Source organism: Nerophis ophidion, linkage group LG02 (genome assembly GCF_033978795.1).
Source record: "Nerophis ophidion isolate RoL-2023_Sa linkage group LG02, RoL_Noph_v1.0, whole genome shotgun sequence".
Lineage (NCBI taxonomy): Eukaryota > Metazoa > Chordata > Actinopteri > Syngnathiformes > Syngnathidae > Nerophis > Nerophis ophidion.
In genome coordinates, this window is record NC_084612.1 from 37139830 (window position 1) to 37167165 (window position 27336).

General features: G+C 40.3%; 1 protein-coding gene across 2 annotated transcripts in view; it reads left to right on the plus strand.

The window, feature by feature from the left end:
* Positions 1–27336, plus strand: part of sbf2 (SET binding factor 2) — a 269232-nt gene that overhangs the window by 105572 nt on the left and 136324 nt on the right. For both annotated transcript variants that reach the window (XM_061882963.1, XM_061882974.1), the window contains exon 3: positions 22199–22336. In XM_061882963.1, coding sequence (XP_061738947.1) covers positions 22199–22336 — 138 coding nt within the window. The remainder of the gene's footprint in view (positions 1–22198; positions 22337–27336) is intronic.

Sequence of the window (27336 nt, forward strand, 5' to 3'; positions counted from 1 at the left end):
TTGTGTCTTGCTACTGCTGGTACTGCATTGCGTCTCCGATGGCGGAAGTAAATTCTAGATCATAAATCATGCCTCTAACCTGGATAATAGGAAGTTTGAGCCGTAAATCGAGAAGTTGTTCTCCTGTGACATAAAATTTATACCCACTGATCCAGAGAAACAAACGACAACCGGAGACTTATCTGCAGGCAGCAACATTTCCTTTTAACCCTTTGTGTTTATTATGAAATAAGCGCATACTATCAGTCGGGTCATCCCCGTGGGAAGAGACGTTGTACGGTAAGTAATCGTTTCAATGGGTTTGTAGTTCGTATTTCTTGTTCAACACTTAACGCTATAGTGAAACCCCGATTTACGAGATGAATTGGTTCTTGAACAGGGTTCGTAAATCAAAAGGTTTGTATAGTGACGCATAGTTCACCATAAAAAACTATGTAATTATGATTTTCTTTCACTATTCCAAAAAGCTTCATTAGGTAATCCTCCCACATGACAACTTCTGAGGAAGGCAACACTTGTAGCCGAAACCGTCAGGTACGGAAATAAACACATAACAAATTGCAATGTGAATATGAATAATGGGTTGAAGCCTCGACAAATGTACCCATTTTAGTGAAGCTTCGTACACTTTGAAAACAATATAAAGTGCTGAACAGTACTGTTAATCAAACAAACATAAAAGGAGGTGATGGATCAACTTTTTATTTAGTAACAGAACTGTGTACATGCGCTGCCCTGCCAACACCGTTGCACACAGAGAAGCCGATCAAAAATTACAAATACCTTTAACAACCATGTTGCTACCATAATAAACATTTTAAAAAGTTAAATTCACTAACATTAACATCAACGAGGAGCTGAGGGGGGAAAAAGCTGTGTGTGTGCCCCCAGGAGAGGAGAAGAAATGTTACCTATTATATGCAATAGGTCTGCTTTGGCATCGTTTTCCAGAAATGTACAGTCTTTTCACAATAAAACTTGCTGTAGTACGAAGCCTGTCTCCACATTCTTCCATACTTACGGGTGCCATATCCCCGCAAAAAGTATTTTTTTAATCCACAGAGATTCCCTAATTTTTGCCATGCTTGGCTGGTGGGTTTTTGGGACTCTTATTGAGTAGCAAAATGGACAAAACCTGTCAGTATGGGGGTAAAAAAATTCATAAAAGGCCCATAAACTGAATCGCTGAGACGTGTCTAGGAAGGCAGAACATGAGTGGAAGGCTCGCTTCTGCCACAATGAAGCACCCAAAGTTTTACTGGTTGGCATGTAAAATGAATCACTGAATGGAGCGTTTGTTCACAGAGACATGGTTGGCACACCTGGCCATACTTAGCTTGATCTGAAAGCTCGTAAATAGAAAAGTTTGTAAAGAGAGGGGTTCGTAAATTAAAATTCCACTGTACTGCTACATGATGCTCATGTTTTACTAAAGCCAGATCTATTTCGCACACAGCTTCCAAAACTTGTCGCTCACCCTCCTTAAAATCAGGCTCAAAAATATAATGTTATGAATCATAATTTTTCCCAAAGTAGTCTGTGTTGTCCTTCACAACAGCCACACTTTCTCAAAGCAATTTTATGTGGTACAGGGTGTAATGATAAGTGTAACCAATAGATGGCAGTCACAAATAAGAGATTTGCGTGCACTGCAGTTAGAAGCCTGTTCAATAAAGGTTGCTAGCAAGTACCCATAAGGAAGCAACACCAAAGCTTTAATGTTTCACTGAGAATATAGAACATTACACACGGCGCTCAAAAATTTGTCAAAATGTTTTAGTACGACTATGGTAAGCTACGAAGCCGCACCGCTTGATGGAACGCTGAGTATTACAGTAACCATAATCAGACGGACTGTGCTTCAACATACATTACTATGGTGTGTTTATAAGGACCCCAGAATGGCACCTTTTAGAAGACAGATGATAGACTATTTTGTTTTGCTATATTATGCAAAACCAACCTTTCTTACCTATTGGTACCTGTTGATGTGTATTTTGGAACTGCATATGTCCCGAAAATTTGCACACATCCGCCATTGTAGTCCGCGTCGTAGTCAAGAAGCTCCTTTTTTTCCCTCTATCCTCTTGTTGAGAGGCATCCATCCTCCGTTGTTGCCATTTCTGATACAAACTAACGTACAGTTGGAACATATACAAACCCCGTTTCCATATGAATTGGCAAATTGTGTTAGATGTGAATATAAACAGAATACAATATTTTGCAAATCTTTTTCAACCCATATTCAGTTGAATATGCTATAAAGACACCATATTTGATGTTAAAACTAATAAACATTTTTTTTTTTTGCAAATCATTAACTTTAGAATTTGATGCCAGCACCACGTGACAAAGAAGTTGGGAAAGGTGGCAATAAATACTGATAAAGTATAGGAATGCTCATCAAACACTTATTTGGAACATCCCACAGGTGTGCAGGCTAATTGGGAACAGGTTGGTGCCATGATTGGGTATAAAAGCAGCTTCCATGAAATGCTAAGTAATTCACAAACAAGGATGGGGCGAGGGTCACCAATTTGTAATCAAATTGTAGAACAGTTTTAGAACAACATTTCTCAACGAGCTATTTAAAGGAATTTAGGGATTTTACCATCTACGGTCCGTAAAATCATCAAAAGGTTCAGAGAATCTGGAAAAATCACTGCACGTAAGCGATGATATTACGGACCTTTAAACCTCAGGCGGTACTGCATAAAAAAATCAACATCATTGTATAAAGGATATCACCACATAGACTCAGGAACACTTCATAAAACCACTGTCAGTAACTACAGTTGGTTGCTACATCTGTAAGTGCAAGTTAAAACTCTACTATGCAAAGCGAAAACCATTGGTCAACAACACCCAGGAACGCCGCCAGCTTCGCTGGGCCCGAGCTCATCTAAGATGGACTGATGCAAAGTGGATAAGTGTTCTGTGGTCTGATGATTCTACATTTCAAATTATAATTGGAAACTGTGGACGTGGTGTCCTCCGTAACAAAGAGGAAAATAACCATCCGGATTTTTACAGGCGCAAAGTTCAAAAGCCATCATCTGTGATGGTATGGTGGTGTATTAGTGCCCAAGGCATGGGTAACTTACACATCTGTGAAGGCACCATTAATGCCTAATGGTCCATACAGGTTTTGGAGCAACATATGTTGCCATCCAAGCAACATTATCATGGACGCCCCTGCTTATTTCAGCAAAACAATGCCAAGCCACAACAGTGTGGCTTCGTAGTAAAAGCGTGCGGGTACTTTCCTGGCCCGCCTGCAGTCCAAACATGTCTCCCATCGAAAATGTGTGGCGCATTATGAAGCGTAAAATACGACAACAAGACTCCGGACTGTTGAACAACTTAAGCTGTACATCAAGCAAAGATGGTAAAGAATTCCACTTTCAAAGCTTCAACAATTAGTTTCCTCAGTTCCCAAACGTTTATTGAGTGTTGTTAAAAGAAAATGTGATGTAACACAGTGGTGAACATGCCCTTTCCCAACTACTTTGGCACGTGTTGCAGCCATGAAATTCTAAGTTAATTATTATTTGCAAAAAAAAATAAAGTTTATGAGTTTGAACATCAAATATCTTGTCTTTGTAGTGCATTCAATTGAATATGGGTTGAAAAGGATTTGCAAATCATTGTATTCTGTTTGTATTTACATCCAACACCATTTCCCAACTCATATGGAAACGGGGTCTGTATATGTCAGTAAACTTGCTATGGAAAAAATAAACACTACTGATACAACAAAGACGACGGGGAGAAGACGCTGTGGAAGTGGAGCCACATTAATAAGATCACCCACAAAACATCGCATCCTGAAGAGTCGGTCAGAAAGCGACTTGAAGATGATCTGTAACACATAATCTATTAGGAGTGTAAAAAAAATAAAAATAAAAGATTTTCGAATAAATCGCTATTCTTAATTGTCACAATTCTAAATCGATTCAAAAAAATAAAAGTCGATTTTAAAATGTTTTGTTTCCTCCAACCTGTCCCGGACAGCCACTCAGGCAAATCATATTGGTCGTGTAGTTGCCCATATCTGCTGTACAAATTTACTTTAGTAAAGAGAAGTGTGCGATTATTCTCTTGTTGCCTTATTTTTGTTTAACTTTATTAAATGTTTGGGAATATTTTTATTTAAAAAAAAAAGTTTTCTTTTAAGTAATATAAAAATGTATCACAGCTCTTTGTCTGTTTTATGGAGGAATCCATTTAACCATACAATTGGCACCCAATGTTAGTAGAAAGTATTAATTTTGAATTCAGGATCGTTTTGACTAGAGAATCGATTCCGACTCGAATCGTTACCCCAGAGAATCGAAGCGAATTGGGTCATGTTCCAAGATTCAAAGCCCTATAATCTATGCAACATTTTGACCAAAAAACAATCATTACATGTTATGTGGATCACAAGGAAATATTTTAAGTGTAGAAAAGGAATCGTAATATGACCCTTTTATTGCGCCTTATAATCCGCTCAACAGCAGTGCGCTTTATAATTCAATGCGCTTTATGGTCTGAAAAATATGGTATGTCTTTTGGCGTTATAAATCAGATACATGCAATACAGAGGCAAATTGGTTTTCCATTATAGTAGTACATTAAGAGCAAAATAGGTGCGTGCGAAGGGCTTATAAAGACTTTGAATGCATATAATATTCATTTAAATCATAAAACAAATAGCGTCCATATTTTGTTGAAATTCTGGATCTGGAACGTAACCCCTGCGATTATTAATGGAACACTGTTTGCACAAACTTGTTACATAGCTTTTGTGTTTTCACAGGTTTTAGTTAAGATGCTTAGCTGCAGAAGCATTGTTGTAGCCTATGGTTAATAAAATATCGCGGCCCCTTGCTAGGCAGCAGAGGAAGCACCTGTTCTAAAACAGGGTCATTATCCTAGTGTGTTCTGAAGTTTGGGGCTCAGCACACTGACGTAATGTTTCATTGTGCTGAGCTGCAAGCTCAGGATAAAGCTGTTTACACTACTCGTTTGCATTCATCACTATTTGAGCCTAGCAATGTGTTTTTGATATGTTGTTTAGTTTTTATAGATCAACAATATAAAAATGTGTTTTCTCACCTTCTAATTAAATCTGTGTTAAGGGTTTGTGATTGCAACACTAATCAACATTAGACCATAATGGCTTCCCATGTCAGAGGTTACTGAAGGGACTCCTTCATATTGACAGGAGCCTGTTGAGGTGACTTGGGCATCCAGTTCAGGTTTTTGGGCATACCCAATTGTAAGAAGGCCCAGGACTCCCACACGCTGAAGGGACTGTTTTTTCTGCTGGCCCTTACGTAGAACCGGAGAAGCTGGCCAGAAACACTCAAGTCAGTACAAATGGTTATGCGACCTTCCTCCAAAATAGTCGCACCATAGTAGAACTACTGATGCCAATGCTTGACTATGACATACAAAGAGGAATCTTTGCCAGAAATTTTGTTTCAACTAATTGAACATATCCTTTTTGTGAAGCATCTCACATGATATCATGATTCCAACAAAAATTTTTTATAATTTGACACATTTTTGGCTATTCAATCACCCAACATGTTTGACTGTGTTTTTGCTCCATTTATGATTGAAGTGGGATAATTTATTAAATGATGTTTTATTATTAATGTGTACTGCTTTAATCTGCGGTGAAGGTTATAGTTATTGTCCCAGGACACTGCATGGACTTTAGTTTGCTCTTGGGAAGGAATGTTTGCGCTCTAGACCATGTTTCAAATGCATACCTGAACTATGAATCAACTCAGTGTCATAGTTCAGGTGAGTTTGTATAAGGGTAAAAAGCAAGCAAGGAAATTATTTTAAGTCAGTGGATTCCTTTAGAGAGATTTTAAAGCTTTTGGAAAAATATGTTTTTTGTTAACCTGTTTTTGACACACACTAAGTCCAAATAAAGTCATGTTTTTATTTAGGAAATTCATGCCAAAAGAAGAGATTTTGGTTTTAAGCTCCAACATTTCTTTCGGGATCAATAAAATATCCAACTTAACCTTAGAAAGGATAAATTCTCCTGACAGGGAACTGACTGTAGAGACTTGTTTCTGCTTTCAAGTTGCTATGTGGTGACCTCAAAGCACAATTTCAATCAATGCGTAGTTTGTAATGGAGCCACATATTGAGCCTGTTTCTGGACAATACTTGGCTGCAACAGCTCAACATTTACAATACAATACATATTTTTTCTGACATTGCAATTTCTACACATATGGCATTTATCAAGCTACAATTGGATGCAGAAGAGTTCAATTTTGTAAGACTCTTCCTTTTCTGATGACTAAACTTTTTTATTTTTTTTATTTCTGCGGTTCAGACCACAAAGACCATCTAAAAATATCTAACCTTAAAACGAACCATATGGGCTCAGCATTGCATAACAGATTATCCAAGTGCAACCCGGTTTGTGGGTACCAGCAGGAAGCTAAAATGAGAAAAGTGCAAGGAAAATGCCAGTTTTGGGAAATAGTTATTAATGGAAATGGAAATAAACCGAACGGTTTACAAACATTGTTGCAGTGACTTTCCAATTGGTGAGCAGAGTGGAGGACAAGATTTTTCTCAAGCCTATTGGCCCCATCCTCTTTTGAGTTGTTTTGACTTTTGCTGCAGACCTGATAATATGGCACTTTGGGGCAGGCAGCACGCCACTAACCTTCTCACCCTCTCATTGGCACCTGACACCTTACACTCCACTTTCCATCATTGTGTTTGTCTTCCTGCAATGCGACTCTTCCAAATGAATAGGGAAAGTTGAAGGAAGACGATGATGGAAGTACATAGTAGAACACATCTTCCTGAGTGCATTGTCTTCGATGTCACTTCAATTTCAGCTGCTGCTTCTGCATGCTGTTTGAGGATGACATGAAATATAATTTTGGAAAACAACACCTTCCAACTTTCTATCCAGTGAGGTGCCATACAGATATGCGCTGTGTGAAGATGATATAGTGCTATTACATCTTGTGATCAGTTTGTTACACAATTGAATGAGAATGAGCTGAGATTAATCACAGTATCAATGAACGCCGAACGCAATCTGTTCCCTGACGCTGGTTGACATCCAAGTTGTTCTAATTTTGAACATAACATGATCATGTGCCATGAAATATAGAGCGAAACATTTTCCTGTCTCGTTTAATCACTATTGAGAGTTACAAAAGCCTTGTGACACTTTTCCCTGGTCCTGAGTCATCCTCACCCCAGTTATATTTGGGATAGCTAAGCCCTCACCAGTGAGAAGTCTCGTCACAGACCGCCAATGTAGATGGTGTTTTTATTTTAAATCGGTGATGCCCCTCGTGTACCCCTCTGTGACGATACTTAGCAGGTCAGACTGCAGATCTTGTGTCACAGGCTGAGGTGGTGAATATTGCAGCGGGTTGGGAGTCAGACATGCCTGGCTGCAGCACATGATGTGACGCAGCAAGTTTAGCTGTAGGGCAGCAGTTTTGTCGTCGACTTTGACATCAATACACCAAGCATGTCCCAGAGTTCCATTGTCACTTGACTGTAGTCTAATTTGAGAACAGTAGATGCCCTGTCTTGTTGCCTTATGTGTGTTTAGGCGGCGGCGAACGCTTGTGTGCTCCCTGTACAAAGGCTATGTTCTCCAAGATAACTTTTGCACCTGTTTTACTGAGCTCATGTACTACAGCTAGTGCCTGATGTTGTGTCATTCCCTCACTTGTAATTTTCCTGGTTTCACTGAGTCCTGTGATTTAAAAAAGAAGATATCCCTGACATTGATGTTGATCTCTAGGTATGAATGGTTGATGTGACTTTCAGGTGAGAGGAGCTAGCTTGTGATCAAGGCTTCAGTACTTTCTGATAGGGAGGACATCACTGGATAGAGCTGTAATTGAGTTTGCCCCTCTCTCAGCAACAGATACTGTACCCCTAAGCAAAGTCCTAAAGCATTTCTTCTCTGAATGGTTAGTCAAGAAGTCTGTACTTGTACTCGTCAACTTCCAGGTGTAATTTTGTTTTACTGTTTTAGGAATGGGGATGTGTACCGCATTTGGTACTTTTATTGGTACCAACATGGCCTGGGCTGGGGCCGATAGCAAAATGTGCTTAACGATATATTGACCTACAAATTATTGCCGATAAACGATATTATTGCCAATATTTATTAGAGACCGAATTAACCACTGATGTAATGACTATACATAATAATAATGGACGTTTATCCATCCATCCATCCATCTTCTTCCGTTTATCCGAGGTCAGGTCGCGGGGGCAGCAGCCTAAGCAGGGAAGCCCAGACTTTCTTCTCCCCAGCCACTTCGTCCAGCTCTACCTGGGGGATCCAGAGGCGTTCCCAGGCCAGCCGGGAGACAGTCTTCCCAACGTGTCCTGGCTCTTCCCCGTGGCCTCCCCGTGGACGTGTCCTAAACACCTCCCGAGGGAGGCGTTCGGGCGGGATCCTGACCAGATGCCCGAACCACTTCATCTGGCTCCTCTGGATGTGGAGGAAAAACGGCTTTACTTTGAGCTCCTCCCGAATGGCAGAGCTTCTCACCCTATCTCTAAGGGAGAGCCCTGACACCCAGCGGAGGAAACTCATTTCGGTCATGACCCAAAGCTCATGACCATAGGTGAGGATGGGAACATAGATCGACCGGTAAATTGAGAGCTTTGCCTTCCGGCTCAGCTCCTTCTTCACCACAATGGATCGATACAACGTCCGCATTACTGAATACGCCGCACCGATCCGCCTGTCGATCTCACGATCCACTCTTCCCTCACTCGTGAACAAGACTCCGAGGTACTTAAACTCCTCCACTTGGGGCAGGGTCTCCTCCCCAACCCGGAGATGGCACTCCACCCTTTTCCGGACGAGCACCATGGACTTGGACTTAAAGGTGCTGATTCTCATTCCGGTCGCTTCACACTCTGCTGCGAACCGATCCAGTGAGAGCTGAAGATCCTGGCCAGATTAAGCCTTCAGGACCACATCATCTGCAAAAAGCAGAAACATAATCCCGCGGCCACCAAACCGGAACCCCTAAACGCCTTGACTGCACCTAAAATTTATTTCCATAAAAGTTATGAACAGAATCGGTGACAAAGGCAGCCTTGGCGGAGTCCTACCCTCACTGGAAACGTGTCCGATTTACTGCCGTACAGGGAGCGAACCGCCACAATCAGACAGTCCGATACCCCATACTCTCTGAGCACTCCCCACAGGACTTCCCGAGGGACACAGTCGAATGCCTTCTCCAAGTCCACAAAGCACATGTAGACTGGTTAGGCAAACTCCCATGCACCCTCAAGGACCCTGCCGAGAGTATAGAGCTGGTCCACAGTTCCACGACCAGGACCACGACAGGCACTGCTTCCTCATAAGAAGACGTGTTGGTGGGATTGAGGAGGTCTTCAAAGTATTCCTTCCACCGATCCACAACATCCGCAGTCGAGGTCAGCAGAATACCATCCGCACCATACACGGTGTTGACAGTGCACTGCTTCCCCTTCCTGAGGCGGCGGATGGTTGTCCAGAATCGCTTCGAAGCCATCTGGACGTCGTTTTCCATGGCTTCTCCAAACTCCTCCCATGTCGGAGTTTTTGCCTCTGCGACCGCTGAAGCTGCACACCGCTTGGCCTGTCGGTACCTGTCCTCTGCCTCCGGAGTCCTATGAGCCAAAAGAACCCGATAGGACTCCTTTAGGTTGACGGCATCCCTGACCGCCGGTGTCCACCAACGGGTTCGAGGATTTCCGCCACGACAGGCACCAACTACTTTGCGGCCACAGCTCCAGTCAGCCGCCTAAACAATAGAGGTGCGGAACATGGTCCACTTTGACTCAATGTCCAGCACCTCCCTCGTGACATGTTCAAAGTTTTTCCAGAGGTAGGAATTGAAACTCTTTCTGACAGGAGACTCAGTCAGACGTTCCCAGCAAACCCTCACAATGCGTTTGGGCCTGCCAGGTCTGTCCGGAATCCTCCCCCACCATCGCAGCCAACTCACCACCAGGTGGTGATCGGTAGAAAGCTCCGCCCCTCTCTTCACCCGGGTGTCCAAAACATGAGGCCGCAAATCCGATGACACAACTACAAAGTCGATCATGGAACTGCGGCCTAGGGTGTCCTGGTGCCAAGTGCACATATGGACACCCTTATGTTTGAACATGTTTGTTACGGACCGTCTGTGGAGGGCACAAAAGTCTAATAACAAAACACCACTCGGGTTCAGATCCGGGCGGCCATTCTTCCCAATCACACCTCTCCAGGTTTCACTGTCGTTGCCAACATGAGTGTTGAAGGCCCCCAGTAGGACAAGGGAATCACCTGGGGGACTACTTTCCAGTACTCCCTCGAGTGTATCCAAAAAGGGTGGGTACTCTGAACTGCTGTTTGGTGCGTAAGCACAAACAACAGTCAGGACCCGTCCCCCTACCTGAAGGCAGAGGGAGACTACCCTCTCGTCCACTGGGTTGAACTCCAGCGTACAGGCTTTGAGCCGGGGAGAAACAAGAATTGCTACCCCAGCTCGTCGCCTCTCACTGCGGGCAAGGCCAGAGTGGAAGAGAGTCCAGTCCCTCTCGAGAGAAGTGGTGCCAGAGCCCTCACTGTGCGTCGAGGGGAGTCCGACTATATCCAGCCGGAACTTCTCTACTTTGCCCACTACGTCAGGCTCCTTACCCCCCAGTGAGGTGACGTTCCATGTCCCAAGAGCTAGCTTATGTAGCCGAGGATCAGACCGCCAATTGCCCTGACTTTGGCTTCCGCCCAGCTCACACTGCACCCGACCTCTATGGCCCCTGCTATGGGTGGTGAGCCCATTGGAGGGAGGACCCGTGTTGCCTCTTCGGGCTGAGCCCATCCGGTCCCCATGGGTGCAGGCCAGGCCACCAGGCACTCGCAATCGTGCCCACCTCCGGGCCTGGCTCCAGAGCGGGGCCCCCGGTGACCCGTGTCCGTGCGAGCGAAATCTGAGTCCTTTTCTTATGTTATTCATAGAGGTCTTCGAGCTGCTCTTTGTCTGATCCCTCACCTAGGACCAGTTTGCCTTGGGAGACCCTACCAGGGGGAATAAAATCCCCCGGACAACATAGCTCCTAGGATCATTGGGACACGCAAACTCCTCTTCCATGTTAAGGTGGCAGCTCAGAGAAGAGACGTTTACTTTATTTCAAATGCAATCAACTTGAGTTTCTCGTATATTTTTACTTTGTAATTGAAATGCAAACTAAAAATTAAATATACTCTTGTCTGTAAGCAAAATTTAGCACTTGCACTTGAATAAAAATCGTAACCAAAAATCAATAAAGTGGGTCCCGTCTCTATTAAGGAGAGGTTGGGGGACCCTTCAAATATACACCAAATATTGTTCTGGCTTCATAAGAGCCATATTATTTTTATTTGTAGGTTTAAATAGGTATTTTTTTAATTGTAAAGGGTGATCAGGTGTTTCACTTCCGGTTTGTGACCTCACATAAGTTCACTTCCAGTTGAACGGAGTTTCTATCCGTCTGTTTCAGCTTCACTCTGTCGAGTTTATCGATAATTTTGTGCAAAAACAGCACATCCTTTGTTTAATGTGGATGCTGTGTGACGTTTTTTTACAGTGGTTATCCTAACTACCGTTTATTTGTAGTTCAAGCACTGCAGCCGCAGAAACCAATGCAGACCGTCTTGCTCGCCAAACACGCACATTAGAAAAAAAATAAACCTTGATATGAATGTAAGAGCCGAATGAAACAATAGTTGGTGGTGTGGCTGAAATGGTAGAGCGGCCATCCAGAAACTTCAGGGTTCCTGGTACAAAGCCAGCTTCTGACATCTTAGCCATTGCTGCTGTGTTTTTGGGAGAGATACTTTACCCACCTTGCTCTCAGTTACACTCACGCTGGTGTATGACTGTGAATGACTGTTTGGTGGTGATCGGAAAGGCCATTGGCACAGCTGCGGCTACAAATGTAGCTTACCATCATTAAGTGTGAATGTGAATTGAATGAATGATGGCTTCTCAGTATCAGGCACTTTATAAATCTAAGCCAGTAACATAATTAACAGTCAAAAGGTTATTGGTCGATTTTGATGAAACGATCAGGAAATGTCAGAAAAGGTGTTACGTTTTGGGGATTGATCTGTATCACCACCTGGATTCAGGATTTTTTAAGGATACTTTACTATTGGGAGTCTGGCGGCGGTCCGCGGTCCGAGTGCATTTTAAGTTATATATAAACATATTTTTTTATTTTGTTGGATAAGTTAGTGTCTATCTCCAGCGCCCCCCGCAAGCCCGAAGGGAATAAGCGGTAGAAAATGGATGGATGGGATGGGTGTCTTGTGAAACCATGCCACTTTTGTGTCAGGATGCACTACTTGCTGATTAATATGTTATCACGCCAGATTTTATTAAAGTATTTAAACATGCTCCGGACTTAAAATCTGTATTCCCATAGTCCCTTAGGCCAAATAACCACTCACTTGAAGCAACTAAACTCATCTTCTCGCCATCACTCCGCCGTACGGCTAAGTGTGTCCCTTTTACATGTCAGTACGCTCTGCATTTTAACCCTCACACACAGGATGTTGTATCAACTGTGATCTTCTGAGGTATGCGGTCTCAGGAAAGTTTATCTCTCCGTTTTGACAACAATGAATGGCATAGTTGGAATAGTTTAAGACAGGATCACAGCTATCGTCGTTTTTGGCTTGATTGTGTGCGTACCCTGACACACTCCCTCGCAGCACCACAATGCAGGTTTAACAGATTTCCTGTAAGCTATTGTATCTGTTTGAGTATGGTGGCATCCTGGTCAAAACCTTCAGGTTGAACAAGACCTCTTTCTCTCCAGCCGTTTCCTCTCCTATTCTCAATTCCTTCCTTTTTCAATATTTTGCTTCTCTTCTGCTCTGTATTTCTTTGTCTTTTACACCACAGCTTTCTCTGTTGTGGTGATGTCATTCTAGTAATTCTATTAATATGCACTATATGGACAAAGGTATCGGGACACCTAGCCCTTACACCAAGAAAATATATAATTGGTCATAGGGCTGGGCGATGTGGCTGAAAATTATAACACGATATCTGTTTTTTGTATTGATGGATATTGATAATTATTTATATTTTTTATGACTTATTTAAGACTGCCAATAAATATAGTAAACAAATGTACCAATTACCATGGGTGCTGTTTATCAGTGGACAAGGTGTCTGGTAGTCAGGTAGGATGACCTTGGCTAAGGTAATGAAATAATTGGAGTGGATTTAAAATGGATGGATTTGAAGGTAGTTGCAGTTTTGACACTATAGCAGTAGTGTATAAACTATTGAACACTACACTGTAGTTCGGGAAGTTAAATGATAAATGATAAATGGGTTGTACTTGTATAGCGCTTTTCTACCTTCAAGGTACTCAAAGCGCTTTGACACTACTTCCACATTTACCCATTCACACACACATTCACACACTGATGGATGGAGCTGCCATGCAAGGCGCTAACCAGCACCCATCAGGAGCAAGGGTGAAGTGTCTTGCTCAGGACACAACGGACGTGACGAGGTTGGTACTAGGTGGGAATTGAACCAGGGACGCTCGGGTTGCGCACGGCCACTCTCCCCACTGCGCCACGCCGTCCCCTTACTCATTTAACCGACACATTTAAAGTCTCCGGATGTTGCTGCACGGTCTGCATTAAAACCAACAAAACTAAAGACAAGTTTCAGTTATTGAGTTGATATATTAAGATATCACAGTTTCTCTTGTAACTCCATGCAGTGAATCCACAGCGAGACAGAAAGACAGTGCAACCAACCTAGGTAGTTGATACTGTTATGTTATTGGTTGTTGGCATGTTCCTCCCATCGCTCAGTGAATACTAACCTGATTGGCTGTTAGCGTGTCCGTCATTGCTCAGAGACACTTTCTGTCTTCTGTTTTACTGGCTTTTCAGAGCGCAAGTGGCTTCATGAAATGAATCTTGCTTCATCATTCCTGGTTTCTTCCGACTAAAAAATATAAATATGTGTTGAAGGTTTTATCGAACACATTTTATATTGATATTTAATATGTGTCCATCACATACTAAATATGTGATGGACCAGCTCTAATTGGTCCCCTCTTTGCATGTTTATTGGCTTCCACTTGTATGGGAAGCATTACTAAACATTTTGGAGTGTATCATCTAGAACAGTGAGCTGGTACACAGTCTTGTCTTGTCAAACCTCTTTAGTATGTGTCAAAGAAATGGGTAGGAAAATATACTGCAGACCTCATATTAATCAAATGCTATTGTCATGTACTGATTTAAAAAAAAACTGTGTAAAACAAAGCCCATTTGTGAGGTCGGGGGTCACTTATTGTTGAGCTGGCACAGAAAGAGGTTTTCCCAACATGATTATACAAAGCTGGATCCAGACTTATCCAAAATATCTTGATTGGTTGTCTCTACCTATTTTTTGTCTTGCGGTAACACTGTTGTATGTGCTGAATGTGCTTTATGTAGAACTAAGATTTTTTTTTTAATTATTGACCTCGATTTTGGATTACGAACACTCTTGATTGCTTTCTGTTACACGACCCCTGGATGATTTTTGGCCCTTCTTGGAGCACGTATTGGACTTGTTGCTCTTGAGACGGAGCTGCGCCAGCAAGCTCGCAGAGCGAAGCAGAGTCCAGCTATCTCCTGTCGGTCAAGACCCACGACCTGAGTGGTCAGTGCCAGCATGCCCCCCCAGAGGAATTCACCATCGGAAGAAGTCGAGGAAATAAAAAAAATAAACACTTGACTTCTTGGCCGGAGAAGTGACGGCGGTCCAACCAAAAATCACTACATATTCTCTACTACTTGCTAGTGTTACCGTATTTGAGTTATTGGGTAGAAATATGGGGAAATAATTACAAAAGTACTTTACATTCATGGTACAGAAAAGGTCAATTGGAATAATACATAATGTTGGACATACAAACACTTTTTTTAATGAAATCAAAAATATTGAAATTCATCGATATTGTGAATTTGCAAACAGCTAAAAATATGTACAAAGAAAACTATAACCTGCTACCTGTGGGATGGCGTGTCTCTGTTGATAGGGCGGCCGTGCCATGTTCGATCCCCGCATCAACCATCTTTGTCACTGCCCTTGTGTCCTTGCTCTCAGTGCAACCCACACTGGTTTAAATATAACTTAGATAATGTGTTTCACTATGTAAAGTGCTTTGAGTCACTAGAAAAAAGTGATATATTAGTATAATATTAAAAATGTGATAAACAATACCCAAGAATGTACAACAATTCTTCTCAACAAATGAGAAGAAATATAACCTTAGAGAAAAATGTAATTTAAAACATTTGTATGCATGTGCAACACTTAAGACCTTTAGCATGTCAGTATGTGGAATTAAATTATCGAATGGATTAAGCAAAGAAGTAAAAAATAATAATAACTTGATGCAGTCTAAGAGACTATTCAAACACAAAAGTGTTTGCAATGAATAAGGAAGAACAATATTTATTAAAACAAAAGATATCATACATCTCAATGTGAATCATAACTGACATAACTATTTATGAAGAGAACTGTTGTAGTTAGATAACATTAACATAACTGCTACAAATTGAAAACAGTAAGTGAGCATATATGTGTAAGAAACTATGAAGTTGAAAAGGGGTAGGATTAAATAAGATGTGCTTCTTCCTACTCCTTTGCAAGCAGTTGTAAAGAGAAATGGAAAACATGTGATGTATTATGTTGAAACAGCTAATATGTTTAAAATAAACTTCAACCAAACAAATATAATGATTAAATGAATAATTGGCATTCAGCATAAATTATTAGTAAGTTTATACCGGTCCTTTCCAGGGGAAAAGTAATTGCAAAGACAATAAGTTAGTTTTTTTTTTTTTTCTAAACAACTGCTTGTATTACGTTGATAGTATATATTTGTACCATGAATTGATTAACGTGGACCCCGACTTAAACAAGTTGAAAAACTTATTCGGGTGTTACCATTTAGTGGTCAATTGTACGGAATATGTACTGTACTGTGCAATCTACTAATAAAAGTATCAATCAATCAATCAATGTCTAACTGTATTCTTTAGTAGTCTGTTGTTAGCCTGTCTCCATCTGATCCATGCATTGTTCATGGATGTCTCACATGTTTGCACTGGAATACAACTGTTTCTTTAGAAAGTTGTTTTATGATGCTCGCTTCCTTTAGGACCAGACACCCAATTAGTTTGGCCATTTCTTCTTGGTGGTTTTGAAAGACAATACATGTTAACATGCCACTTGGAGCTCGATAAGTAAATAGTAGTGATGGGCAAGATCATTTGACACCCCCGGTGATAGTGAATACCACTATGATATATATCTATATCTATAATATAATGATAGCGTTCAACCCATAATATATGTGCAGTATAATCTCTTACTTCCTATTCCAGTAATAGTTATAATCTCTATACGTATTAATTGTTAAAAACGCCAAACATCACTGAAAGCTACATTAGGATGAGCTGAAGACTTATATTCTATTTTTTTTCTTGCAGAATGATGTTAGTAATAAAATACATTTAATGTAATGTCTTGAAAGTATTTCATCATTTCATTTATTTTTATTCCTTTCATGAAAATGCAAATTTACAAGCCAATTACAATAGACACATTCTTTGTTTGTTTTTTTCTTATGTGTTACCATTGAGCATACAGTATATTTAGTATACTTTTTATCTAAAAAAGGATTGTTACTGCAGTCTGTTACAAATAACAAATACTCACCTGGATCTACATGTTGGGTCTCTGTCACCAGCAAATATGCTGCTGCTGCTTGCTGTCTGAATAGATGCTATAGTGTAAAACACCAAATGGCATAAATATCATTTTTGCATGCATTGTAACTCTAAAGTATGTTTTCTGATATGATAAAAATATTACATTCGCATTGTATTTGTTGATTAAAAAAAACTAAGATAATGGGAAGAAATTGCCCTGCAATCATATTCCATCCATCCGTTTTCTATGGCTTGTCCCTCTCAGGCAATAAAATACATTTTAATAAAACTTTTCTTCACGGCAACGCTCAGGTGATCACAATATCCTGTAAATATTTTTTGATTACATCACATTGCAAATAGCATCCATTTTTTCTTTACATTAATAGCTTACCTTGCAGCCAATTGAGCCAATAACAAAAAATACAGTTTAAGTTTGGGTTACCGACTTTTTACTCCTGTTTAATTAAGAAGTTCACCCAATTGGGCTTATAGTTACCGTATGTGAAGTACTCTCGCTGGTCCCTGAATAGGACAGGCAACAACCGCCTGTTGCTGCTGTAGTTAAGCCCATATAAGTAAATTCAAGATCCTAATGCTGAAAAGGAATTAGCTAAATGTACATAAATACTTCTGCTTACAGCCCCCGTATTTCCTTATTCTTCCGCTTTATAGGCTGCACTAGATAACTTTTATGTTTCCATTTCATCGTAAAAGATTATTCATCTAATAAAATTGCTCCACGAGCCTTTTGACCTTGATGCGACGTTGCATCACCCTAAGTCCATTAGTTATAGCAGCACGTCACACATCATAGCTTTGATTTTTTTTTTAAAGAAAACGTTCCAATTAGGTGTACAGAGTGTGCATTGTAAATACATTTGTATTTAAGTATTTTTATTATTCAAATTGTTGTTGTTTTTTGTTGTTTTGTTACATACTACAATTTGGCGCCCCATCCAAGGGATAGTGCCCCAGGACCTGGTTTGATTGATTGATTGATTGATACTTTTATTAATAGATTGCACAGTACAGTACATATTCCGTACAATTGACCACTAAATGGTAACACCCAAATAAGTTTTTCAACTTGTTTAAGTCGGGGTCCACGTTAATCAATTCATGGTACAAATATATACTATCAACATAATACAGTCATCACACAAGTTAATCATCATAGTATGTACATTGAATTATTTACATTATTTACAATCCGGGGGGTGGGTGGGGAGCTTTGGTTGATATCAGAACTTCAGTCATCAACAATTGCATCAACAGAGAAATGTGGACATTGAAACAGTGTAGGTCTTACAGTAGGATATGTACAGCCAGCAGAGAACATAGTGAGTTCAGATAGCATAAGAACAAGTATATACATTAGAAGTACATTTGAGTTGTTTATAATCCGGGGAGATGGGATGTGAATGGAGGAGGGTATTAGTAAAGTGTTGAAGTTGCCTGGAGGTGTTGTTTAAGAGCGGTTTTGAAGGAATATAGAGATGCACTTACTTTTATACCTGTTGGGAGTGCATTCCACATTGATGTGGCATAGAAAGAGAATGAGTTAAGACCTTTGTTAGATCGAAATCTGGGTCTAACGTGGTTTGTGGAGCTCCCCCTGGTGTTGTGGTTATGGCGGTCAAGCCTGTCAGGTTTGCCTGTCGGGAAAGCCGGCCCTGGTGATGGGTAAACCAGGGTTCTGTAACCCGTGACTATGGAGCCTCTTCCTCCTTCTTGTTTTGGCTCCCTCCAAAAAAAATGTAACTCTGAAGTGAGAAAAGTTTGCATTTTTAATAAGAGTTTTATCATTTTTGACTGTCTGTGAGGCTGTGAAAGTGCACAGGCAGCATCCTGAGGCGCAAGGAAGTCAAGTAAAAGAGACTGGAAGCCTTTGTGTTCAGTTCAGCTTCTCAAGTGCAACCCCGTGGTTAAGTTAACCATTATTAAAAAAGAGAAAATGAAAAAAAATGTGCATGGACATATTGCATTTCCTGCAAAATAAAGAATATAAAAAATGTTAATGTTCCATTTTGTGGGTGTATACTTTTTTTTGGTGGAATATGCGGCAGATTGTCTCTTTTAATAGTGAAGGTTGCAGACCCCCTTAAACAATACTGAAGCACAGATGCATCACAAAACCCAAGAATGACACTGAGACCTGCGATACCTTGACGTACGTGTGGAAAAACAGTGTTATAAAAAACCCATGTGACCGTTACAGTGGCTGTGTCATTGACTGCAAAGCACCAAACTGGGTTCATCAATAACCCCTTACTTTGCCTTAAAATTGGCAGCTCGTATTACATGGAGGAGGAGAAATGGCGTCATGTGTGGTCATTTTAATTTATAGCGCCAAATAATGTAAATAAATGTTGTTCTTTTCCTCTAAAATTTGGCTCAGTGACCAGAGTAGCACATTATATATTCCTTCCTGCGCAGCTATTCGTTTGGAAAAAAAGAACAACTAAACAAGGTACATTTCAATATAACGTGGTTCGATTTATAGCGATGTTATATAAAACGCGGTTGTGCAATTGAACCTGTTTATTTAACTGGGTTTTTTTTCCCATCAAAGTCAACCGCAATGTTTTTTACCAAATTGTGGACTATCAAAACTGTATGGACCTACTGGTCGATAGTGCCCACTCCATTTTGTGACATGGGAGCACAATCCACCATTCATGTCACGTCATGTGGGGTGCTATCCACCAAACAGCATCTTTATCGTCGTCAACCCTCGCCGTTTGCCATCAGATGTGACAAATGTTTGTTTACTTTCAAGAGGCCGTCAGTGTGCGACTTTGCTTGGCTCTTTTTTTCTTTCGTCTGTTTACAAGAGGACAAAAACTGAGCTTTTTGTTGTCGTTTCTGAGGCGGAACATTGACAAGTGTCCCCTTTGAAAAAAATGCATCCGTACAACCGTGACGAGACAGGATTACGCATCTCAACACTCGTGCATGAACAAAGCACAAAGCAGAGAAGTATTCAAACAATTTAAAAACATAGTCACGCTACAGTTCACTGTCAGCAAAACAGAAATTCACAAACTTAAACCACTATGCCTTGGTAAGTCTGCAAACTTCCACTGTTTTAAATTGGGATTATTTTATTATATTTTGAAACAAAGGGGTAGTAAAAAAAAAAAAAAGTATATATACCGTATTTTCTGCACTATAAGGCGCACCGGATTATAATGCGCACCTTCAATGAATGGCCTATTTTAATATTTTGTTCATATATAAGGCGCACCGCATTATAAGGCGCATAGAATAGATGCAACAGTAGAGGCTGGGGTTACGTTATGCATCCTTTAGATGGAGCTGCGCTAAACAGAAGGTCAACAAAACAGTCAGGTCAGTCAAACTTTATTAATAGATTACAAACCAGCGTTCTGACAACTCCGTTCACTCCCAAAATGAATCAACAGCTGTTTTATTATTTACTCAGATTCAATAAACACATAAAAAACTGTCGTATTTTACGCTTCATAATGCGCCACACATTTTTGATGGGAGACAGGTCTGGACTGCAGGTGGGCCAGGAAAGTACCCGCACTCTTTTTTTACGAAGCCACGCTGTTTTAACACTTGTCTTGCTGAAATAAGCAGGGGCGTCCATGATAACGTTGCTTGCATGACAACATATGTTGCTCCAAAACCTGTATGGACATTTCAGCATTAATGGTCCCTTCACAGATGTGTAAGTTACCCATGCCTTGGGCACTAATACACCCCCATACCATCACAGATGCTGGCTTTTGAAGTTTGCGCCTATAACAATCCGAATGGTTATTTTCCTCTTTGTTCTGGAGGACACCACGTCCTCTGTTTCCAAATATAATTTGAAATGTGGACTCGTCACACCACAGAACACCTTTCCACTTTGCATCAGTCCATCTTAGGTGAGCTCGGGCCCAGCCAAGCTGGCGGCGTTTCAGGATATTGTTGATAAATGGGTTTGGCTTTGCATAGTAGAGTTTTAACTTGCATTTACAGATGTAGCGACCAACTGTAGTTACTGACAGTGGTTTTATGAAGTGTTACTGAGCCCATTTGGTGATATCCTTTACACAATGATGTCGGTTTTTGACGCAGTACCGCCTGAGGGATCAAAAGTCCATAATATCATCTTTTACGTGCAGTGATTTCCCCAGATTCTCTTAACTTTTTGATGATTTTATGGACCGTAGCTGGTAAAATCCCTAAATTCCTTGCAATAACTCGTTGAGAAATGTTGTTCTAAAACTGTTCGACAATTTGCTTACAAAGTGGTGACCCTCACCCCATCCTTGTTTGTGAATTACTTAGCATTTCATGGAAGCTGCTTTTATACCCAATCATGTCACCCACCTGTTCCCAATTAGCCTGCACGCCTGTGGGATGTTCCATATAAGTGTTTGATGAGTATTCCTCGACTTTATCAGTATTTATTGCCACCTTTCCCAACTTCTTTGTCACGTGTTGCTGGCATCAAATTCTAAAGTTAATGATTATTTGCACAAAAAAAAAAAAAAGTTTATCAGTTTGAACATCAAATTTGTTGTCTTTGTAGCATATTCAACTGAACATGGGTTGAAAAGGATTTGCAAATCATTGTATTCCATTTATTTTTACATCTAACACAACTTCCCAATTCATATGGAAACGGGGTTTGTAAACACACAAATGGAAATGAAACTGCACGGCCCGCCGCAGTCATATATCCCAGCATGCACCGCGCGCTTCTTCTCCTACGGGGGAAAATGAAATCGGCGGCTGCTTACCGTAGTTGTGAGACCTGTTGTGGCTCAATATTGGTCCATATATAAGGTGACCCTGATTATAAGGCGCACTGTCAGCTTTTGAGAACATTTTAGGTTTTTAGGTGCGCCTTATAGTGCGGAAGGTGCGGTGTATATATATATATATATATATATATATATATATATATATATATATATATATATTGCGCTCTTGGGAATAACACAATCAGGATTATATGGACCCCAACGACCGAACTTTGAGTGTAATGATTGTATTTGCAGCTCAAATGTAAAGCCTTTTTCTGATCCAGCAGATGGCAACCATTATGAAACACTGACACAGTGTCAGTGCAGTGTAGTGGAACAATGTCCCTTGTTGATCAATAAAGTTTGTCTAAGTTTAACTGTCAATACAGCTTAGTGAACACCAGTAAAAAGCTTTGAAATCCAGAAACAGGGACATACTATTTGTTTTTTCCATGGAAGAATTTGAAATAACTGTAAAATCTGACTAGACCAATTAAGAATTTGAGTCACCGCCAGCAAACAGTATGAGCTCCAGTTAAAACTGAAGAGTGGATTTAACAAGCTTTGAGCAACAGTTACAATCACACAGGTGTATTGGTGCTATTAAATCACCTGATTTGTATACCATTCTAATGCTGTAGTATTGTATGTTGTATGTTTGCAGTTCTGCCAGCCAGGAGGTTGGAAGCTGTCCAGGGAGAGGAAAGCACCCACTTTCTTTACTGTTGTGTTGACGGATATCGAATCAGACCGACATTACTGTTCCTGCCTCACATTCTATGAGGCTGAAGTCAATTTGCAGGTAGGCATGCATGCATGCAACTACACACACAAACACACACACACACACACACGCACACATACACACATACACACACTTTTCTTGAATTAAGGGTACATCGGTCATGTGACGTACACTCAAGAACCTTCTAGGTAACTGCAAATGCACCCTGCCTTACCCCTAAACTGCTGCACGTGCCAAATTAATCCGGATCTACTGAAACCTCAAGTCTGCGTTATAGATCGTCACGATAGTAAAATTAAATTTGAGAATACTCTTGTCTGATGTGTTTCCTTTATAATTCTTAAAAGCCTTTAGGGATATCTTGGTTGAGCAATATGACGTTTGTCATGTCTGTTTTCCATTTTTGGATTATCATTACGTTTTTTATTGTTATTTGGCACTTTTTTTTACATGAATGAATGTATATGCTTGACATCTTCCAGATTTAATAGAAAGTAAAGTCCTGGTTGGATGCAGCCTAATAAAAGGCATGCTGGATGCTGATAGAAAAGATCCAATGAACCTGTGCTAACCCTTTGCTTTTTGGTTCACTCATGGATACAAGTTGACATTCCCATCTATCATTAAACGCAACAGATAAAACTGGACTACATTAGTGTATGATCGTGAATGACCTTGTTCTACTATCTCTCTGCCAAAAGCCCAGAAATACCAAACTAATAGTTTCATTGTGTTTGCTGTTGTGAGAGGCTTTAACTGTTTCCTGTCACTCTGCCCACTGTGATGACACATCCGTCCACATTTGCAAGGCAGTCGTCAATCATATTCCAGTTAAATCAAAAATTATTGCTCGGTTTTATTTTAAATGGGACCTCGTATTACTATTTCACTATTTAAAGAGTGGACAAGTCACTACAGAGGAATTTTTAGTATCAACACTTGTTAACATAATTTATTTTTTACTTAACAATTAAATTGTGTGTATGAATCAGACCATTATTCCTGTTCTACAACCAACCACAAATTCCCCTGATTTAAAAGCACCAGTGACGTAGGCTATGGGGCAAATTACCACATTAAAGATAAATGATACATTTTTAGGGAGCCGAATTACATCCATTGCTTTTTGTACAGGGTGTTAGGTTACTTAGCTGATTATCATTATTTACTTTGTTGTTGCTCATCCCTACACTTATGGTTAGCAGTCATCAGACTGTACTGTTGCCAGGAAAGAGAAGTGAGGGAAGCCTCCTGCCCGAGCACACTAGTCAAAGCGACACCTCTGGGCTGAAGCAGCCAGTCCCACTGCGTGCTGTGTCCAATTTTCTGCGACATTCCACAAGGGAGCTACTGCCCTCGACGCAGAGTTGCATGTCATTCTCCGTGTTTGACAGCTTGTTCCATTTTCGTGGTAAATGGGTTATACTTGTATAGCGCTTTTCTACCTTCAAGATACTCAAAGGGCTTTGACACTATTTCCACATTCACCCATTCACAAACACATTCACACACTGATGGCGGGAGCTGCCATGCAAGGCCCTAACCACGACCCATCAGGAACAAGGATGAAGTGTCTTGCTCAAGGTCGGTAGAATGTGGGGATCGAACCAGGAACTCTCAAGTTGCTAGCACAGGCACTCTCCCAACTTCGCCACGCCGGTGGTAGCGCGTTCCGATTCCCTTTTCCCATCTCAGAACATTCTCCGAACACACCTGTATGTGTGCCCCCGGGTTCATTGCGTAGTAAACTCGCCTCTCTCCAATGGAAGGAAGAAGGAGGTTTATTGTCTGTGGATCCAACGACAAGATTAATGGTCAAAACAGACTTCTCTGAATCAAATCATTGAATAATCCATCCATCCATTTTCTACCGCTTTTTCCGTTCAGGGTCGCTGGAGTTGCTGGAGCCTATCCCAGCTGCACATGGGCCGAAGGCGGGGTACACCCTGGACAAGTTTCCACCTCATCGACTATTCTAAAATTCCCCCAAATTCGGCAGATAAATTGATTATGCAAATATATAACAAGTTAAAATCGATATTCCTACTTCTGGGCTTCAAAGGACAAAATAAAATCAAATAGAAACAATGTTTCCGTGACCAGTAATTTATTATGCCTCCTCAAATTTGTACAATTTTAAAGTAGAAACTGTGATAAATGTATCATAGTTAATGAACAAACCCCGTTTCCATATGAATTGTGAAATTGTGTTAGCTGTACAGATAAACAGAATGCAATGATTTGCAAATCCTTTTCAACCCATATTCAATTGAGTGCACTACAAAGACAAGATATTTGATGTTCAAACTCATAAACTTTTTTTTTTTTTTGCAAATAATCGACTTAGAATTTCATTGCTGCAACACGTACCAAAGTAGTTGGGAAAGGGCATGTTCACCACTGTGTTACATCACATTTTGTTTTAACAACACTCAATAAACGTTTGGGAACTGAGGAAACTAATGGCTGAAGCTTTGAAAGTGGAATTCTTTACCATTCTTGCTTGATGTACAGCTTAAGTTGTTTAACAGTCCGGGGTCTTGTTGTCGTATTTTACGCTTCATAATGCGCCATTCATTTTTGATGGGAAACATGTCCGGACTGCAGGCGGGCCAGGAACGTACCCGCACTCTTTTACTACGAAGCCACGCTGTTGTAACATGTGGCTTGGCATAGTTTTGCTGAAATAAGCAGGGGCGCCATGATAACGTTGCTTGGATGACAACATATGTTGCTCCAAAATCTTTATGGACCATTCAGCATTAATGGTGCCTTCACAGATGTGTAAGTTACCCATGCCTTGGGCACTAATACACCGCCATACCATCACAGATGCTGGCTTTTGAACTTTGCGCCTATAACAATCCGGATGGTTATTTTCCTATTTGTTCCGGAGGACACCACGTCCACGGTTTCCAAATATAATTTGAAATGTGGACTCGTCAAACCACAGAACACTTTTCCACTTTGCATCAGTCCATCTTAGATGAGCTCGGGCCCAGCGAAGCCGGTGGCGCTCCTGGGTGTTTTTGATCAATGGCTTTCGCTTTGCATAGTAGAGTTTTAACTTGCACTTACAGATGTAGCGACCAACTGTATTTAGTGACAGTGGTTTCCTGAAGTGTTCCTGAGCCCATGTGGTGATATCCTTTACACACTGATGTCGGTTTTTGATGCTGTACCGCCTCAGGGATCACAGGTCCGTGATATCATCGCTTACGTGCATTGATTTTTTTCGGATTCTCTGAACCTTTTGATGGTTTTACGGACCGTAGATGGTAAAATCCCTAAATTCCTTGCCATAGCTCGTTGAGAGATGTTATAAAATTGTTCGACAATTTGCTTACAAATTGGTGACCCTTGCCCCATCCTTGTTTGTGAATTACTTAGCATTTCATGGAAGCTGCATTTATACCCAATCATGGCACCCACCTGTTCCCAATTAGCCTGCACACCTGTGGGATGTTCCAAATAAGTGTTTGATGAGCATTCCTCAACTCAGAGTATTTATTGCCACCTTTCCCAACTTTTTTGTCACGTGTTGCTGGCATCAAATTATAAAGTTGACTATTTGCAAAAAAAAAAAAGTTTATCAGTTTGAACATCAACTATGTCGTCTTTGTAGCATATTCAACTGAATATGGGTTGAAAATGATTTGCAAATCATTGTATTCCGTTTATATTTACATCTAACACAAATTCCCAACTCATATGGAAACGGGGTTTGCACAAACATTTTCCTTAATTAACTTGACTTGCTTTGTTTTTATTGTTACTGTATATAACGAATTATGCATTTTTTAAAGCCCTACTTTAATTATTTCTTCTGTTTTAAGGTCTCGTCGTCTAATCCAGTGGATCTCAACCTTTTTTGAGTGATTTACCCCCTGTGAACATTTTTTTAATTCAAGTACCCCCTAATCAGAGCAAAGCATTTTTGGTTGAAAAAAAGAGATAAAGAAGTAAAATACAGCACTATGTCATCAGTTTCTGATTTATTAAATTGTATAAATTGTAGTGGTCTTTCTTGAACTATTTGGAAAAATATATATAAAAATAACTAAAAACTTGTTGAAAAATAAACAAGTGATCCAATTTTTACACATAGAAGAAATCATCAACTTAAAGTGTCCTCTCTGGGGATTGCAATAGAAATCCATCTGGATTCATGAACTTAATTCTAAACATTTCTTCACAAAAAAAGAAATCTTTAACATCAATATTTATGGAACATGTCCACAAAAAATCTAGCTGTCAACACTGAATATTGCATTGTTGCATTTCTTTTCACAGTTCATGAACTTACAGTCATATTTTGTTGAAGTATTATTCAATAAATATATTTATGAAGGATTTTTGAATCGTTGTTATTTTTAGAATGTTTTTTAAAAAAATCTCACTTACCCCTTGGCATACCTTCAAGTACCCCCAGGGGTACGCGTACCCCCATTTGAGAACCACTGGTCTAATCTACCAAAATTGTCAAACAGGCAGTAAAATCTCATTAATAGCATATTTTAATTATAGACAAACTTTCTCAACATTAGCAGGAAGCTCTTTATAATAAACACAGCAACAAAAAGTCCAAGACTACACTAAGTTGTTTTCATTTTCCATGAGCACATTGTTGTTTCGTGAAAATGTGCCAACTACATTTTTATCACCTCCTTGAATTGTTCTCATATCCTGACAGTTGTTTATGAATTGATCGAAACATACGTATACTGTATGTTTCATATTCTTAACTAATGTAAAACAGCCGAAGAGGTATTGATATTTATCATTAAGCACAATACCACCTTTTTATTTTAGTCCACAACCTGATAAGGAGCCTGGGCTATATTTGGCCTTGTCCAGACATCGTTTTCCAACAAAACAAAGACACATTCCTCAATTCTACTTTAAGCACTGAAGATCCTCTCAAAACATGATATTTTGGAGCAATTTAATCCTTTCTGCCTACTATATTTCCAGAGAGAGTCAAGACAGGTGGTGAGGTAATGTTTAGGGTCTAATATGAACCAAATCCTAAGAATAATGATGGAATATTACCCCCA